General features: G+C 40.8%; 2 protein-coding genes across 4 annotated transcripts in view; one reads left to right on the top strand and one right to left on the bottom strand.

The window, feature by feature from the left end:
• Nucleotides 1-31: 31 nt before the first annotated feature.
• On the bottom strand, nucleotides 32-7,405 carry LOC124012956 (low affinity immunoglobulin gamma Fc region receptor II-like). The gene is made up of 5 exons (XM_046327053.1): nucleotides 7,363-7,405; nucleotides 5,026-5,286; nucleotides 744-1,001; nucleotides 483-641; nucleotides 32-310 (listed from the first exon to the last, which is right to left on the bottom strand). Exons 1-5 carry the CDS (start codon nucleotides 7,397-7,399, stop codon nucleotides 267-269), a joined length of 759 nt encoding a protein of 252 aa, XP_046183009.1. The 5' UTR covers nucleotides 7,400-7,405; the 3' UTR covers nucleotides 32-266.
• A 2,825-nt stretch (nucleotides 7,406-10,230) lies between these two features.
• Nucleotides 10,231-18,492, top strand: part of LOC124012946 (putative selection and upkeep of intraepithelial T-cells protein 1 homolog) — a 38,141-nt gene continuing 29,879 nt past the window's right edge. For all 3 annotated transcript variants that reach the window (XM_046327036.1, XM_046327035.1, XM_046327037.1), the window contains exon 1: nucleotides 10,231-10,550. In XM_046327036.1, coding sequence (XP_046182992.1) covers nucleotides 10,490-10,550 — 61 coding nt within the window. In that variant the 5' untranslated portion in view covers nucleotides 10,231-10,489. The remainder of the gene's footprint in view (nucleotides 10,551-18,492) is intronic.

Below are 18,492 nucleotides of genomic sequence, written 5' to 3' on the forward strand. Positions count from 1 at the left end.
CTTTCTTTCTTTCTTTCTTTCTTTCTTTCTTTCTCTCTCTCTCTCTCTCTCTCTCTCTCTCTCTCTCTCTCTCTCTCTCTCTCTCTCTCTCTCTCTCTCTCGCTACATGGAGCATGACACAGACTCAGAACATGGGCCTACAGTAGTGTGTGTACTCCAACACAACAACAATGACATGGTTACTCTTCTCTTTAACAATGTTCACCGATGTTACCATATTAACATGGTTCCCATAAAGTATGTTGTTGCGTAACATTCCATCCTGATTATGTGATGACAGTACATCTTTTCTTCTCTTCATCAGATTGAGCTATAATACAGAGATGGGAACAGAAACTTCTCACGCACTGACCACATACCATTGTAACTAAGAAGTTCTAGGACATTCTATCAAGATTAACTATTTGAGTAGTATTCCTGTACAGCACATAGTATTGGATAAAAGGTGAATACATACAGTTAAGATGTGGTAGGGTTCTCACCTCGAGCCATGCTTCTGCGGCTGTTGCATTTCACTACCAGTATGATGGTCACCAGCAGGTAAGGAGACACTACTAATAGACTACACAGCAGCCTGGGCAGAGAGATGGACCACACTGGGACTGCTGGAGATGGGGCTGGCCCTGGAGCTGAAGATGGAACTGGGGAATGAATTACATGACCATTACCACACACAACAATAAGACACATTTCTATACGTCGCTTCAAATAAAGATCTAATGTGTGAGCAGAGTATTGCTCACCTGTCACAGTCATCCAGCTCTCTGGTGATTCTCCTTTAGGGTTGTTGCACTTGTAGAGCCCTTCATCTGACTTGGATACTGCAGGGATGGTCATCTCCCCTGTAGTGTTGGTCATGATGAGGGATCCATCATTATGGAAATCAGCTCTGAAGTTTGAGGATGTTTTCTTTGTTTTCTTATCTTCATATACGCAGCGCAGAGTCACAAAATATCCCTCAGTCACAGGAATGGCAGGGCTCTCCAGGATCACAGCCCCATCTATATAACACAGGAGACGGTAGATATCAAATCAAATTGTATTGGTCGCATACACATGTTGAGCAGATGTTATAGCGGGTGTAGCAAAATGCTTGTGTTCCTAGCTCTAACAGTGCAGTAATATCTAACAATACACAACAAAACATACAAATCTAAAAGTAAAATAATGGAATTCAGGAAAATTGAAAAAATAGTACGAGCAATGTCGGAGTCCGGAGTAAAAATATACAGTACCAGTCAAAAGTTTGGACACACCTGCTCATTCCAGGTTTTTTCTTTATTTTCACTATTTTCTACATTGTAGAATAATAGTGAAGACATCAACACTATTAAATAACACATGAAATCATGTAGTAATCAAAAAAGTGTTAAACAAATTAGATTCTTCAAAGTAGCCATTCTTTGTCTTGATGAAAGCTTTGCGCACTCTTGGCATTCTCTCATCCAGCTTCATTAGGTAGTCACCTAGAATGCATTTCAATTAACAGGTCTGCCTTGTTAAAAGTAAATTAAAAGTCAAATTTGTCCATCATTTGCGCCAATCAGTTGTAAAGACATTTGAAAAGACCAAGTCCATATTATAGTCAAATGAGCAAAGAGAAATTTCCATCATTACTTTAAGACATGAAGGTCAGTCAATGCGGAAAATTTCAAGGTGACTAGAAGCATGACCGAATACAAACAGTGCAGGTATTCCCTCCGCAAGGCAATCAAACAAGCAAGCGGCAGTATAGAGACAAAGTAGAGTCGCAATTCAACGGCTCAAACAAAAGACGTATGTGGTAGGGTCTACAGTCAATCACGGATTACAAAAAGAAAGCCAGCCCCTCTGCGTCTTGCTCCCAGACAAATTAAACAACTTCTTTGCTCACTTTGAGGACAATTCAGTGCCACTGACCCGGTCTGCTACCAAAGCCTGTGGACTGTCCTTCTCCATGGCCAACGCGAGTAAAACATTTAAACGTGGCCTCCCGGGTGGCACAGTGGTTAAGGGCACTGTACTGCAGCGCCAGCTGTGCCATCAGAGACTCTGGGTTTGCGCCCAGGCTCTGTCGTAACCAGGCCGCGACCGGGAGGTCCGTGGGGCGACGCACAATTGGCCTAGCGTCGCCCGGGTTAGGGAGGGGTTGGCCGGTAGGGATGTCCTTGTCTCATCTCACACCAGCGACTCCTGTGGTGGGCCGGGCGCAGTGCGCGCTAACCAAGGTTGCCAGATGCACAGTGTTTCCTCCGACACATTGGTGCGGCTGGCTTCCGGGTTGGATGCGCACTGTGTTAAAGAAGCAGTGCGGCTTGTTTGGGTTGTGTATCGGAGGACGCATGACTTTCAACCTTCGTCTCTCCCGAGCCCGTACGGGAGTTATAACGATGAGACAAGATAATAGCTACTAAAAAACAATTGGATACCATGAAATTGGGGAGAAAAATTGGGTAAAATTCATAATAAAATAAAAATATTTAAATGTATTAATCCTCACAAGGCTGCTGTCCTAGACGGCATCCCTAGCTGCGTCCTCAGAGCATGCGCAGACCAGCTGGCTGGTGTGTTTACGGACATATTCCATCAATCCCTATCCCATTGTGCTGTCCCCACATTCTTCAAGATGGCCACCATTGTTTTTATTTTTATTTTTATTTTTTTAACCTTTATTTAACCAGGCAAGTCAGTTAAGAACATATTCTTATTTTCAATGACGGCCTGGGAACAGTGGGTTAACTGCCTGTTCAGGGGCAGAACAGCTTCCTAAGAAGCTAAGTTAACTGAACAAAATTACTATCGCCCCTTTGCACTCACTTCTGTCATCATGAAGTGCTTTGAGAGACTAGTCAAGGATCATATCACCTCCACCCAACCTGATACACTAGACCCACTTTGCTTACCGCCCCAATAGGTCCACTGACGATGCAATCGCCATCACACTGCACACTGCCCTATTCCATCTGGACAGGAGGAATACCTATGTAAGAATGCTGTTCATTGACTACAGCTCAGCATTTAACACCATAGTACCCTCCAAACTTGTCATTAAGATCGACGACCCCGCCCGTGCAACACTGGACAGAGGAAGATTGGAAAAAAGTGTTATGGACAGACAAATCTAAGTTTGAGGTGTTCAGATCACAAAGAAAAACATTCGTGAGATGCCGAAAAAATGTATATATGCTGGAGAAGTGCTTGACGCCATCTGTTAAGCATGGTGTAGGCTCATTTCATGTATGTTTTCATGGGAAACAGGGACATTTCTATGTAACCCCAAAAGGTAGTGTATGTGTGTGGAGAGAGACAAAACTGGGTTACAGGGTACAGACTATAATGGAGAGGTTGTCTCAGTCTGTCGCAACTGAGTGAGGACAATAGGTGCCAAGGTGACAGGAAGTCACTCCAGACATACTTCCTCTAACAGTAGCTCAATGGTTTCCCCAAGTTGGGCAAGCAAGGGACACACACACACACAAAACATGAATATTTTGCCCAGAAACAGGCTCCAAACAGAACAACAGCTCTATCATTGGTGTGCAGGATATAAACTGTACTCTGTCTCCAGTTAAGCTAAGAGGAACCAGTTAGTTTCTGTCAGTTCTTGGCTGAGCGCCCAGACATCATGGTGGTCATTCTACACACACAGGCCTCTATTCATGCCAAATATACTTTTCTATCTTATATGAGTTAGTTTCTTTAACAATCTCAAGCCAAATGCCTAAGCTTAAAATAAGGATATTTTAGTACACAAGCATTAGTAAGGTTTAACAGAAAATGCAATCACAATAGATATTATGGGCAGTATGTGGATAGAATATATAGTATATCTGAATAATACATGGATAGAATAGTATATGTACAGCAATAGTTGAATAGGATGGACTCAACTAGAATACAGTACATGCATATGAAATGGATAAAACAGTATGTAAACATTATTAAAGTGACCAGTGTTCCATGTCTATGTACATAGGGCAACAGCCTCTAAGGTACAGGGTTTAGTATCCGGGTTGTAGCCGGCTAGTGAGAGTGACTAAATTCAGGGCAGGGTACTGGGTGGAGGCCGGCTAGCGATGGCTATTTAAATGTCTGATGCTCTTAGATAGATGCTGTTTTTCAGTCTCTCGGTCCTAGCTTTGATGCACCTGTTCTGACCTCGCCTTCTGGATGATAGCAGGGTGAACAAACTGTGGCTCGGGTGACTGAGGTCCTTGATGATCTTCTTGGCCTTCCTTTGACACCGGGTGCTGTAGATGTCCTGAAGGGCAGGCAGTGCGCTCCAAGTGATGTGTTGGGCTGACCGCACCACACTCTGGAAAGCCATTCGGTTGAGGTGGGTGGAGTTTCCCATCCCAGCCGGTGATACAGCCTGTCAGGATGCTTTCAATGGTGCATCTGTAAAAGTTTGTGAGGGTCTTAGAGGCCAAGCTGAATTAGTTCAGCATCCTGAGGTTGAAGAGGCGTCGTGGTGCCTTCTTCACCACACTGTCTGTGTGGCTGGACCATTTCAGTTTTTCAGTGATGTGTACGCCGAGGGACTTGAAGGTTTTCACCTTCTCCACTGCGGCCCCGTCGATGTGGTTGGCGTCGTGCTCCCTCTGCTGTCTCCCGAAGTCCACGATCAGCTCCTTCATTTTATTGATGTTGAGGGAGAGGTCATTTTCCTGGCACCACTCCACCAGGGCCTGTAGGCTGTCTTGTGTTTTTTGTTAATCAGGTCTATACCTCTGTTGTGTCGTCTGAAAACTTGATGATTGAGTTGGAGGTGTGCATGACCACACAGTCATTGATAAACAGGGAGTACAGGAGGGGGCTGAGCACACACCCTTGTGGGGCTCCTGTGTTGAGGATCAGCGTGGTGGAGGTGCTGTTGCCTATCTTCACCACCTGGGGGCGGCCCATCAGGAAGTCCAGGACCCAGTTGCACAGGGCTGGGTTCAGACCCAATAATAAAAATATAATAACAATCTCTGTACACTATACTACAGAAACAACACAATATTCTCTGTCATCAGATATGAATGCAACAGCTTTTGGACATACCATGTACTGTGATGTTAACAGCATTGCTGTGTTCTCCAGACCCAGACTCACACCAGTACACTCCACTGTCTGATGGTACTGCTGATATGGTGCATGAAGACCCTTTAAAAAATCCCCAGTCAGTGGGACACTCTTCAGTCCCTCCTTTCAGTGTGTTCCTCACCACTCTCCATCCAGTAGAGCCCCTCTGAACCTCACAGCTCAGAGAGACAGACTCATATTCAAAGAACTGAGATCTGTCAGGACTGATGCTCAGAGAGGCTGGAGAGAGAGAAAGAGAGACAACATATTGACCACCCTTCATATCTCCTATCTCTCTACATAAACATTGCTATCACAACAAATAGATCAGAACAAATGTGTGTAACAGTATAGCTTTAGTCCGTCCCTCGCCCTGGGCTCGTACCAGGGACCCTCTGCACACAGACAACTGACACCCACGAAGCATCTTACCCATCTGGCCACAACTACTTCAGGTCTCAGAGCGAGTGATGTAACAATTGAAACGCTATTAGCGCGCACCACGGCTAACTAGCTAGCCATTTCACATTTCACGGTTACATGTGCATTGACCACCATTGTGACTTAACTTAATGAGCAATGAAAACAAAGACATAAACTAGTAGGGTGTCCAATAAAATTAAATAAATATTGTTACCAATGTGTAGAATATATATAATTTTGTAGATAATCCTCTTGTAAAACTAATGGTCCAAACCTCATGTCTCTATCACAATCCGTTCAATGTTTATTGGAGTTTTTACCCTTGTAGGATGGCCAAAATTAGGATGGCTAAATTAATGGAGGCCAGAGAAATAAAATGTTTGTTTTTTTAAAGGAAAATTGCACAACATCGCCTCAGCTAGGCTGGATGGCTGCTGTGCAAGAATGAAGGCTACCTGACAGGCTCACTTTCCTGTTGAACTCGTCATGATTCTTCTCGAATCCTCAGAACATAAAACAACAAGGTAAGATAGATATCGAATTTGAGACATTACGTAGTATTTTCATATTTTAGTATGCACTTTTCATATTAATGTGAAATCCCTGTTCGTTTTCAACGATTTCTCACAAAAGCACGTCTATTTCGTTGAAATGTCAACGAAGCACTGAGCATGCGTTTTATTTTTCAAAGCCTTTTACATTTAATTCAGCTCACGTTATGTTCATGTTTACTTTCGCGACCCGCGGAAACAACTTTTGAAGATGACCACCACAACATGTTAATTCCTCAAAAGTTTCTGTGAGAAAGATAGACTGCTCTGTCAACAAAGGTCGGTGCTTATCAGATGTATTAGGTTACGAAATCTGACTTTTTGGATATACTGTTAAGAACCCAATTGAACGGTTCAGGCAATAAATAATCATATTTGTAAAAAATATATTCTATAACATAAGGAAAGGTGAAATATCTCCAACAAGCGTTTTCTCCCACTCTGGACAGCCTATAACTAGATTATAGAAATAAACAGTGGTGGAAAAAGTACCCAATTGTCATACTTGAGTAACAGTATAGATACATTAATGGAAAGTTACTCAAGTAAAAGTAAAAGTGACCCAGTAAAATACTTCTTGAGTAAAAATCGAATAGTATTTGGTTCGAAATATACGTAAGTATCAAAAGTAAATATAATTGATAAAATATACTTAAGTATCAAAAGTAAAAGTCTAAATAATTTCAAATTACTTCTATTAAGCAAAGTATTTTCTTGTTTTTAAAATGTATGGATAGCCAGGGGCACACTCCAACACTCAGACATAATTTACAAAAGATGCATTTGTGTTAAGTGAGTTCGTAAAATCGGAGGCAAAAGAGATGACCATGTGTTATCTTGATAAGTGTGTGAATTGGACAATTTTCCTTTCCTGCTAAGCATTGAAAATGTACTTTTGGGTGTCAGGAAAAATGTATGGAGTAATAAGTACATTGTTTTCTTTAGGAATGTAGTGAAGTTGTAAAAGTTGTCAAAAATATAAATCGTAAAGTACAGATACCCCAAAAAACGACTTAAAGTACTACTTAAATTATTTTTACGTAAGTACTTTACACCACTGGAAATAAATGTTTAGAAGTGAATATAGAAACCTACTAACCATTAATTTGAGCATGTCCAGAGTATATCACAGTATTAAGCACTAGAAAGATAGAGGGAGAGAGACAGACAGAGCACAGCATTTTACTACTTAACATAGTGCAGTGCACATTTATAATATTGCTCAAGTTCAAGATTCCTCTTCTTGAAGCTACATTTGATCTAAATTGAATCTACATTCCCTCCACTCATGGAGCTTGGAAATGTTGACTGATGACACAACTGAAACAGTCGCCCGACTTACTGCAGAGGAGCATGTAGAGAGAGGTGTGCTGCTCCATCCTGTAGAGATGCTGCTGACTGATAGACTGAGCAGCAGAATGCATTATATAAACCCCCGCATTACCTTGTACTGACGCTGCAACCTGGACTCCGGGGTAGACATAACATTGTAGATGGCTCCCGAGTGGCGCAGCGGTCTAAGGCACTGGATCTTTGCTAGAGGCGTCACCACTACAGACCCTGGTTAGATTCCAGGCTGTATCACAACCGGCTGTGAATGGGAGTCCCATAAGTCCCATTGGCCCAGCGTCGTCCGGGTTAGGGTTTGGCCAGGGTCATTGTAAATAAGAATTTGTTCTTACTTGCCTAGTTAAATAAATGTTAAATAAATAGAAAAAAAATATGGGACACTAATAATTATGAAATGTTATGTTTCGTATGGTATGAATTTTTGGATGTCCATCATTCATTAGGTATTATATGTTATGAATTGCAATTCATTCAATATGTTACTAAATGTAAATATGCTAAACGTATGATATGTTATGAATTCCAATGTGTTGTGGCTAACGTTAGCTAGGTGGCTAACGTTAGCTAGGTGGCTAACGTTAGCTAGGTGGCTAACGTTAGGTAGGTTAGGGGTTAAGGTTAGGATTAGGGAAGGGTTAGCTAACATGCTAAGTAGTTGCAAAGTAGCTAAAATGCTAAAGTTGTCCGTAATGAGATTCAAACATGCAACCTTTGGATTGCTAGATGTTCGCATTATACACCCACCCCGAACAACAACCCTATTTTTGTTTTTGCCTTTACTGCAGTGGGCTAAATCAAGGTCACACAGAGTGTTTCTTGGTAGTCTTAAACTAATCTACTTCGAAACAAAAGTATGCAACTCACTAGGGTTGCAAAGGGCTCGAAACTTTCCGGTAAATTTCGAGAATTTTTCCAGAAATCCCCCATGGGAAGTTAAGCCCGGGAATTTGGGGAATTTTTCTTAAATTCATCAAAAAAATGAACTTATAACAGTGAACCTTTTTTGTGGAATACACATAAGGCAATTCTACATCTTGTGGCATATTTTGGTTAAACTATCCCCAATTCAATGAAATGTCAACCCTCTGCATGCACAGTGCACTCTTCCATCACATGTACAGCTGATTTTCAAGCTCTTGCACTCTAATGAGATGCTATTGAGCCCACACTACTACAAAGAAGTTGTTTAATCTAACTGCTTAACTATTTATCTGTACATGGAATTGTATTTGTTTTTTTTACTCCTTTTTTTCTAATCTTAACAGGAAAATGCCATGGGCACTATCTGATGTGTGGAGACATTTCACTGCAGCTAATGTAGAAGGAAAAGCTGTGTACATTTGCAAATACTGTGCCAAATCATATGTGAAGAATGCAACAAAACAGCAGAATCATCTGGCCAAGTGCATGAAGTTCACAACAAGCAACCTCTGACAAAAGTCCCTCTACTTCCATTTGAGGTGAAAATGATGAATAAGACACCTTATCGATAGCAACAGCTCACGATAAGCTCACCTCCTGGAATCAGAAGTGTTTTTGACACAATGGAGGAACATAGTCAGAGAAATGCCGATGAATGTCTTGCTCAAGCTGTGTATGCAACTGGTTCACCTCTGAGCTAACTTATTTTCCACCATAATTTGCAAAAAAATTCTACAATGTGATTTTCTGGATTTTCTTTCTCATTTTGTCTGTCATAGTTGAAGTGTAGCTATGATGAAAATGACATACTCATCTTTTTAAGTGGGAGAACTTGCATAATTGGTGGCTGACTAAATACTTTTTTGCCCCACTGTACATCACAGAAGACTGAAATATAACTAAACCGTTTGACATAGAAACATTGGGTTTTTGGCGGGGTTTCTGAAATAATGTTTATTGATTATGATAAATATGAATAACATTCCACCCATGAAGCTACTAGCTAATTTTACAACAGGAAAGGGTCACATGTAACCATTGCAAATGCAAGATATCATACTCATTTGAGTGTTCGGATAATGTTACGTCTAATCCATAAGACTAGGCTGGACACTCAGACCAAACTCATAGATACAGAGAGAGAGAGTTGCAAAAATTATGAAGCTTTCATATCAAATCACATATTTTGCAGATGTTATCGCGTGTGTAGTGAAACACGTATGTTCCTAGATCCAACAGTGCAGTAATACAAAACAATGGACGCAAATCCCCAAAAAAATTAAGAAAGGAATTAAGAAATATATAAATATAAGAACGAGCAATGTCAACAGTCCAGAATGTAAATATATTTGTATATGATGATGTGTATAGACATTATGGACAGTATATGAATAGAAAAGGTATTCGCAGTAGTTACATAGGATGAGCCTTGACTACAATACAGTATATAAATATGTCTGGTCCGGACATACATCGGCTGATGTAAAAAGGGCTTTATAAATACATTTGGTTGTTTGATTGAAGTGGGTAAAACAGTATGTAAACATTATTAAATTGATCAGTGTTCAATGACTAGGTACATAGGGCAGCAGTCTCTCTAAGGTGCAGGATTGAGTAGCCGGCTAGCAACAGTGACTAAAGTTCATGTCATGGCATGATGACGGGTTGCCACTGGATAGGAGGGTTTAGTTTATCTTAATGTTTGTTTCTTTATTAATTTAGTCTGTAATCTGTGATTGACTACACACTCCAAAACATTAGGAGGCTGCTTGCACCTCTAACGTTTGTTTGCAATATTGTTTGCAATATTATAGAAAATTATGTATATTTTCCTTAGGGAGACGAGAATATTGGGGTAGAATTTTGTGCTTCACTGTCGCTGATCCACACTCCAGTCCAGTTGGTGGCGGTAATGCAATTTAAAAGTTGGTTGCCAACCTCAATAAAATAATCCACAGAAGAAGGCAAAAGTGAAAGTAGATGTGGCTAATTTTTCTACAGTTTTCTGGAATGTTCGCCTGTAATTCCTCCAAATGTTCAATATGTTATGGTTAATTTAACTTCAATCTAAGTGCAAAATAGACTTTTTTATTTCGAATGGGCTGATGAAAAAAGCCTAGCCCCAAAGACCTTCTGTAGACTTATTTAACGCGGAGTTTTTCCTCTACTTGATATTTGCATCTCCCTGTTCCAGTGATATGAAGAGTTATTCGTCAGGCTCACTGGGAATTATTTTGATTTCTCTACTAATGGAAACAGGTAGGCTAAGGTCTTATCGAACCATAATTGGGAGTCCTAAGTACTGTATGGTGTTTATCTGGCTAAATACAACAACAAGGAAACGATGGAAAAATTGAACTTGCAATATTTAGTTTTTTTAAGGGCAGTATATTTAACCGGCAGAAAATGAATGTCGTCGGAAGGCCGAGGCTAACCTAGGCAGGCGATAGTGGTTGCGAGATCGGGACTATCATCTAGGATTGATTTATCTGGCTAAATACAACAACAAGGAAACGATGGAAAAATTGAACTTGCAATATTTAGTTTTTTTAAGGGCAGTATATTTAACCGGCAGAAAATGAATGTCGTCGGAAGGCGGAGGCTAACCTAGGCAGGCGATAGTGGTTGCGAGATCAGGACTATCTAGGATTGATTTGCATTCCGGGTAATACACTTGTGTACTACATGGACCGGTTTATACAGCATTTTCCATTCATGCTGCAAATGCATAATTCTCCTCCCTAACTACCTTTAATAGCGGATAAAATGTGACTCACCAGCTGGATTTGGTCTTATGTAGCAACATTTGAATTATTATTATTTTTTTTACATTGGATTAACGTATTGACTCAGAGCTACAAAATGGTATATCATACATAACATTTTTTAAGAACAATTGCAAGTAATTTTGCTTTGAAAGTTGATACACTTGTTAACTCACTTTTGAGAAAAGGGCCTTTGAATGTTTTGATACCTACTGGAGAGCTCTCCTTTGTCTACACCTGTTCAGCATCATTCACACCCTCTTAAGCCAGACCCACTCATCTCTTTAAGGATTCACATGTGGTCATGTGCTAAACAGTGAGTGGTGTAGTAAAGATTAAGACAATGGTAGTAGCCTACAATAAGGAAAAGTTCCAGGTAAACAGAAATTGTCCAGATAAAAATATTAGATGACGCTTACCCAGACATAATTGTCTAAATTAATGTGTAATGTGAAATAAATGCTATAACCCCCAGCCACACCCAGTGGTGTCATACTTGAGTAAAAGTATAAATCTTTTCAAATTCCTTATATTTAACCAGGTGGCACAATGTGTCTCTTTTTTAAATTTAATTGACGGATAGCCAGGGGCACACTCCAACACTCAGATATAATTTAAAAACAAAGCGTTTGTGTTTAGTGAGTCTGACAGTGTTAAGAGTAAATGAGTTAAGAGGTGTGGAGTCAGGCGCAGAGAGCAAAGGATGTGGGAAAAACAACACGCTTTAATGTCCTGGAAACATAACATGAACAAAAGTGAAACACAAATGAATAGAAATATCAACGGACAGCGTGAAACCCAAATGCCAACAAAAATACACTCAAACAAGGAAACAGGAGAACAAGCCCGCACGAAACAGAAGCGGGCTGAACAGACTATATATAACCCTATCCTAACAACCAAACAAGAAACAGGTGCTACCAATTAGACAAAACTAAACGAACACAGAACAACGGATCGGCGATAGCTAGTAGACCGGCGACGACGACCGCCGAGCGCCACCCGAACAAGAAGGGGAGTCACCTTTGGTAATATTCGTGACAGACAGATTAGATGCAGTAGGGATGTTCTCTTGATAAGTGTGTGAATTGGACAATTTTCCTGTCAAAATGTAATGAGTACTTTTGGGTGTCAGGGAAAATGTATGGAGTAGAAAGTACATTATTTTCTTTCGGAATGTAGTGAAGTAAAAGTAAAATTGGCCAAAAATATAAATAGTAAAATAATGTACAGATACCCCCCAAAACGACATAGGTAGTAAGTCACAAAATCATGTTACGACCACACATAAATATTCATTTTATATATCAATATTTTCCTAAGTGGATGGTCTCTACAGAAGGTGTAAACAGTACAGCCAAATTGTTACTTGCATAGTAGCAATATCAGAAATAGTTAGTGTCAAATTAGAGGGGACACAGGGAGCTACTAGTAGGTAGCTAATATGGCTAATTGGCAATTATAAGTAGCAATCTATCGGTATGTTAGATAGCTAGATGACTATGAAGAGGCACTACTGGCTAGTGTCACAACAAGACATCGTAGAACACCTTTATGTACAATAAGTAGATTTTTTTGGTTGCATTGAAACAATTAGATGAATAGCTAGCATGGTTATTTGTTTTCTACCACAGATGGCTATCAAGCTATGATGCACTAAAGTTACTCTAGAAGGGATCACTAATGGTATGTGACTCTTCAAAAACAAAGGACCTATCTGAAAGCATCTGAAACTATCAGACTATATAGTGTAACGTTGTTAGTGTAATGTTGCTTTAGCTTTTGTTTATTTTTTTAGGCCCAGCTCACACTGTGTGTGTGTGTCTCTCAGTCAGTCTGTCTCAGCATGTCTGTGGCCATCTGTCTGCTTAGGAGTTCCATACGTGACTGCAGGAGAGTAGAGGCGAAACAACACTGGAGGGCATCTTCACTGAGCAATGCAAAACAAAACTAAGTTTGTCAATATCGTGAAGACGCATGCAAAGTGTTTGCTCTTGGTATAAAAACAAATATATACCGTATCTGCCTTCCCAAGTAAAACTAGTACAATTCTAACATGTACTATATGGAAAATACTTGTATGTTTTCCGACCGATGAACTATACTGTCTTGTTGACAATATGGCCTGGCAGTGCAGATTAGAGTTAGATTTGAGCAGGGCGCTACTCCCTCACCGCTTTCATCCATTCATATCACGGGCCAAGCCCGGTGCACCCCGGTCCAGCTTAATTAAACTACCTCAATATAAGGGCTACACTACGGGGTGGTAGTGTCCACAGTAGAAGAAAAATGGAGTTGTATTCATATTGTAGTCCGATGATCCTCCCCCGCTGAGTTCTTGTATGTGACATTTTGTTTGTTTATTGCAAGTCAAGCGTTTGTTTGCATGCCAGTGAATATTGTCAACCTTAAAGTATTTCATGATTATATTCTGCAGGGAACAGTACCAGAGCCTTTGTAAGGGGGAATATGTTCTATGATATGGATTGGAATCAGTCTGATTCTTTTGACTTTCTGTTGTCTGATCATCACCAATGAAATTTCTAACTTTACTGATGAGGAAGAAGAGGGCAGGCTTATCCGTTGTCCCTGAAATGCTTGAAGTGTTCAGTCAAAATTACAGTGCCACTTTGTTACCACTAGTCACATATTCAATAAGATGTTCTGCAGAAACTGTACAGAAATGTTATTGCGCTTCAATGAGGCTTTGCCAGTCATATGCTGGAAACCATTATCAAGGAAACATACAGTAGTTGAACAATTTGTGTCGATAGTAACCTGTTTGTTGAACACCAGTGATTCTAAAAACAAGAATAACTGGTACCTGTAGGACAATGTCTCTATCACAGCTCACCAAGGGTACAGTTTGGTACTGTATATCCTTAATAAAATAAGTAGTGATGGTTAATTGTGCATGCTTCTCATTTTACATTCGATATGGAACAAGTTTTGGGGCTAGAGGCGTCATTACACATCCTGGTTCGATTCCAGGCTGTATCACAACCGTCCGTGATTGGGCATCCCATAGGGCGGCGCACAATTGGCCCAGCGTCGTCCGGGTTAGGGTTTGGCCTGGGGTAGGCCGTCATTGTAAATAAGAATTTGTTGACTTGCCTAGTTAAATCAAGGTTAAATAAAATAAATACCTATGGCTTCCATTGTTGTTAATTTCCTCCCTGAGATTTGAAGGTCGGACAGTTCGATCCCTGGCCGAGTCATACCAAAAGAATGGGACCCGATCAACTGATTAATCGGAATGGCCGATTAATTAGGGCCGATTTCAAGTTTTCATAACAATCGGAAATTGTTAGTTTTGGACACTGATTTTGCAGATTTAAAAAATATGTATGTGTATATATATATATATTTTTACACCTTTATTTAATCTTTATTTAACTAGTCAGTTAAGAACACATTCTTATTTTCAACGACGGCCTAGAAACAGTGGGTTAACTGCCTCGTTCAGGGGCAGAACGACAGATTTTCACCTTGTCAGCTCGGGGGATTCAATCTTGCAACCTTACAGTTAACTAGTCCAACGCTCTAACTACCTGCCTCTCATTGCACTCCACGAGGAGGCTGCCTGTTACGCGAATGCAGTAAGCCAAGGTAAGTTGCTAGCTAGCATTAAACTTATCTTATAAAAAACCATCAATCAATCATAATCACTAGTTAACTACACATGGTTGATGATATTACTAGTTTATCTAGCGTGTCCTGCGTTGCATATAATTGATGCGGTGCGTATCGTTGCTCCAATGTGTACCTAACCATGAACATCAATGCCTTTCTTAAAATCAATACACAGAAGTATATATTTTTAAACCTGCATATTTAGCTAAAAGAAATCCAGGTTAGCAGGCAATATTAACCAGATGAAATTGTGTCACTTCTCTTGTGTTCATTGCGCGCAGAGTCAGTGTATATGCAACAGGTTGGGCCACCTAATATGCCAGAATTTTATGTAATTATGACATAACATTGAAGGTTGTGCAATGTAACAGGAATATTTAGACTAATGGATGCCACCCCTGAGATCAAATACGTAACGGTTCCGTATTTCACTGAAAGAATAAACGTCTTGTTTTCGAGATGATAGTTTCCGGATTCGACCATATTAATGACCTAAGGCTCGTATTTCAGTGTGTTATTATGTTATAACTAAGTCTATGATTTGATAGAGCAGTCTGACTGAGCTGTGGTAGGCACCAGCAGGCTCGTAAGAATTCATTCAACCAGTACTTTCGTGCGTTTTGCCAGCAGCTCTTCATTGTGCGTCAAGCATTGCGCAGTTTATGACTTTACAACTCCCGAGATTAGGCTCATGTAACCGATGTGAAATGGTTAGCAGGGTGCGCGCTAATAGCGTTTCAAACGTCACTCGCTCTGAGACTTGGAGTGGCTGTTCCCCTTGCTCTGCATGGGTAACGCTGCTTCGAGGGTGGCTGTTGTCATTGTGTTCCTGGTTCGAGCCCAGGGAGGAGCGAGGAGAGGGACGGAAGCTATACTGTTACACTGGCAATACTAAAGTGCCTATAAGAACATCCAATAGTCAAAGGTTAATGAAATACAAATGGTATAGAGAGAAATATTCCTATAATTCCTATAAAAACTACAACCTAAAACTTCTTACCTGGGAATATTGAAGACTCATGTTAAAAGGAACCACCGGCTTTCATATGTTCTCATGTTCTGAGAAAGGAACTTAAACGTTAGCTTTCTTACATGCACTTTTACTTTCTTCTCCAAAACTTTGTTTTTGTAGTATTTAAACCAAATTGAACATGTTTCATTATTTATTTGAGGCTAAATTTATTTTATTGATGTATTATATTAAGTTAAAATAAGTGTTCATTCAGTATTGTTGTAATTGTCATTATTACGAATACATTCTAAAAGTCGGCCGATTAATCGGTATCGGCTTTTTTGGTCCTCAAATAATCGGTATCGACGTTGAAAAATCAGAATTGGTCGACCACTAGACCCGATGCGTATCTGCTTGACACTCAAGATCGATTGGGGGTAAGGCCCAGGAAGTGTACTTGTACATCAAGCTGCCGCACACTACAGAACCAAGAAATGGGCTTCTCCTGCCAGAGATCGGGACAACAGGCCCTCCGATTTGACACACTGAACTCTGTCAGAGAAGTAGTTGGTGAACCAGGCTAGGCAGTCATTTGAGAAACCAAGGCTGTTGAGTCTGCCGATAAGAATGACAGAGTTGAAAGCTTTGGCCAGGTCGACGAATACAGCTGCCCAGTATTGTCTCTCATCGAAGGTGGTTATGATATCGTTTAGGACCTTGAGCGTGGCTGAGGTGCACACGTGATCAGCTCGGAAACCAGATTGCATAACGGAGAAGGTACGGTGGGATTCGAAATGGTCGGTGATCTGTTTGTTAACTTGGCTTTCGAAAATCTTAGAAAGGCAGGGTAGGATAGATATAGGTCTGTAGCAGTTTGGGTCTAGAGTGTCTCCTCCTTTGAAGAGGGGGATGACCGTGGCAGCTTTCCAACCCATTTAGGAAAAGAAATTGCAAACATGATATTATTTGTCCATTTGCATTTCCAATTGAGTTCCAATTGAGTTTCAGCAGCTAAATTCTTCCATAAGTCGTGAGCTGCCCAGTGACTCGAGCCTACCAGAAGAGCTAAATTCCTTCTATGCTCACTTTGCGGGAAGCAACACTGAACCATGCATGAGAGCACCAGCTGTTCTGGGAGACTGTGTGATCACATGCTCCTTAACCGATGTGAGTAAGACCTTTAAACAGGTTAAGATTCACAAGGCCGCAGGGCCATACGGATTTAAACTGCATTGTTGGTTAAGGGCTTGTAAGTAAGCATTTCAATGTAAGGTCTATGTAAGGTCTACCTGTTGTATTCGGCACATGTGACAAATAAAATTTGATTTGATTACCAGGCCGCATACTCGTCTCAGGAGGCTGAAAAGATTTGGCAATGTCCCTCAGATCCTCAAAGTCCTACAGCTGCACCACTGAGTACATCTTGACTGTCTGCATCACCGCTTGGTATCGCAACTTCTTGTCATCCAACCGCAAGGCACTACAGAGGGTAGTGTGTACGGCCCAGTACATCACTGGCGTTGAGCTCCATCACTGGGGTTGTAGCCCTGTGTTATTATGTAATTATAAATGGCTATGTTTAGTTAATTCAATTGGAAGTTATCAATTGTGATCATGGTCACAGCTCTATCACAAATGTATCATTATTCACATCTAATGTCAGTTTCATTGTGGACTTTTCCCAGAAATGAGACGTTGGCCTATCAGGGGCTATAGGCTACCTGCAGCTAGCTCAGCAAATTATAGCAAAGTTTAATTGCAATTTTAAACCCAGATTTTAGTCACTAGCCTATGCCTATTGAAATAACAATTCGATCTCGCAAATGGGCCATTTATAACAGTTTGTAGTCTTAACCTCTTGGTCCTACCTGGCACGCAGGCGTCCCATCTAGATATCTGGAAATGCAAATGCGCTACGCTAAATGCTAATAGTACTAGTTAAAACTCAAACGTTCATTAAAATACACATGCAGGGTATTGAATTAAAGCTACACTCGTTGTGAATCCAGGCAACGAGTCAGATTTTTAAAATGCTTTTCGGCGAAAGCATGAGAAGCTATTATCTGATAGCATGTAACACCCCAAAAGACCCGCAGGGGACGTAAACAAAATAATTTGCATAGTCGTCGCTACACAAACCGCACAATTAAAATATAAAACATTCATTACCTTTGACCATCTTCTTTGTTGGCACTCCTAGATGTCCCATAATCACTATTGGGTCTTTTTTTTTGATTAAATCTTTCCATATATAGCCTAGATATCGATCTATGAAGACTGTGTGATAAACGAAAAAAGTCGACGATAAACTTTCACAAAACACTTCGAAATGCTTTTGTAATGCAACTTTAGGTATTATTAAACGTTAATAAGCGATCAAATTGATCACGAGGCGAAGTATATTCTTTAGCTGTCCATCTGGAAATAATGACTTCGTCAACCATTTTGAAAAGAAGGTCGACGACATCCGATCCTCGTTTGCTAAGTCAAACGACACCGCTGGTTCTGCTCACACTGCCCTACCCTGTGCTCTGACCTCTTTCTCCCCTCTCTCTCCAGATGAAATCTCGCGTCTTGTGACGGCCGGCCGCCCAACAACCTGCCCGCTTGACCCTATCCCCTCCTCTCTTCTCCAGACCATTTCCGGAGACCTTCTCCCTTACCTCACCTCGCTCATCAACTCATCCCTGACCGCTGGCTACGTCCCTTCCGTCTTCAAGAGAGCGAGAGTTGCACCCCTTCTGAAAAAACCTACACTCGATCCCTCCGATGTCAACAACTACAGACCAGTATCCCTTCTTTCTTTTCTCTCCAAAACTCTTGAACGTGCCGTCCTTGGCCAGCTCTCCAA

Source organism: Oncorhynchus gorbuscha, linkage group LG24 (genome assembly GCF_021184085.1).
Source record: "Oncorhynchus gorbuscha isolate QuinsamMale2020 ecotype Even-year linkage group LG24, OgorEven_v1.0, whole genome shotgun sequence".
In the NCBI taxonomy this organism is placed as follows: Eukaryota; Metazoa; Chordata; class Actinopteri; order Salmoniformes; family Salmonidae; genus Oncorhynchus; species Oncorhynchus gorbuscha.

Excerpts from the sequence above, each read along its gene's own strand:
- LOC124012956 (XM_046327053.1), bottom strand. The coding sequence starts at position 7,399 with ATGGAGCAGCACACCTCTCTCTACATGCTCCTCTGCA. Across the intron at positions 1,002-5,025 it reads TGTTAACATCACAGTACATG|ATGGGGCTGTGATCCTGGAG; the intron begins GTATGTCCAAAA and ends TGTGTTATATAG. Across the intron at positions 642-743 it reads GAGCTGGATGACTGTGACAG|TTCCATCTTCAGCTCCAGGG; the intron begins GTGAGCAATACT and ends TTCATTCCCCAG.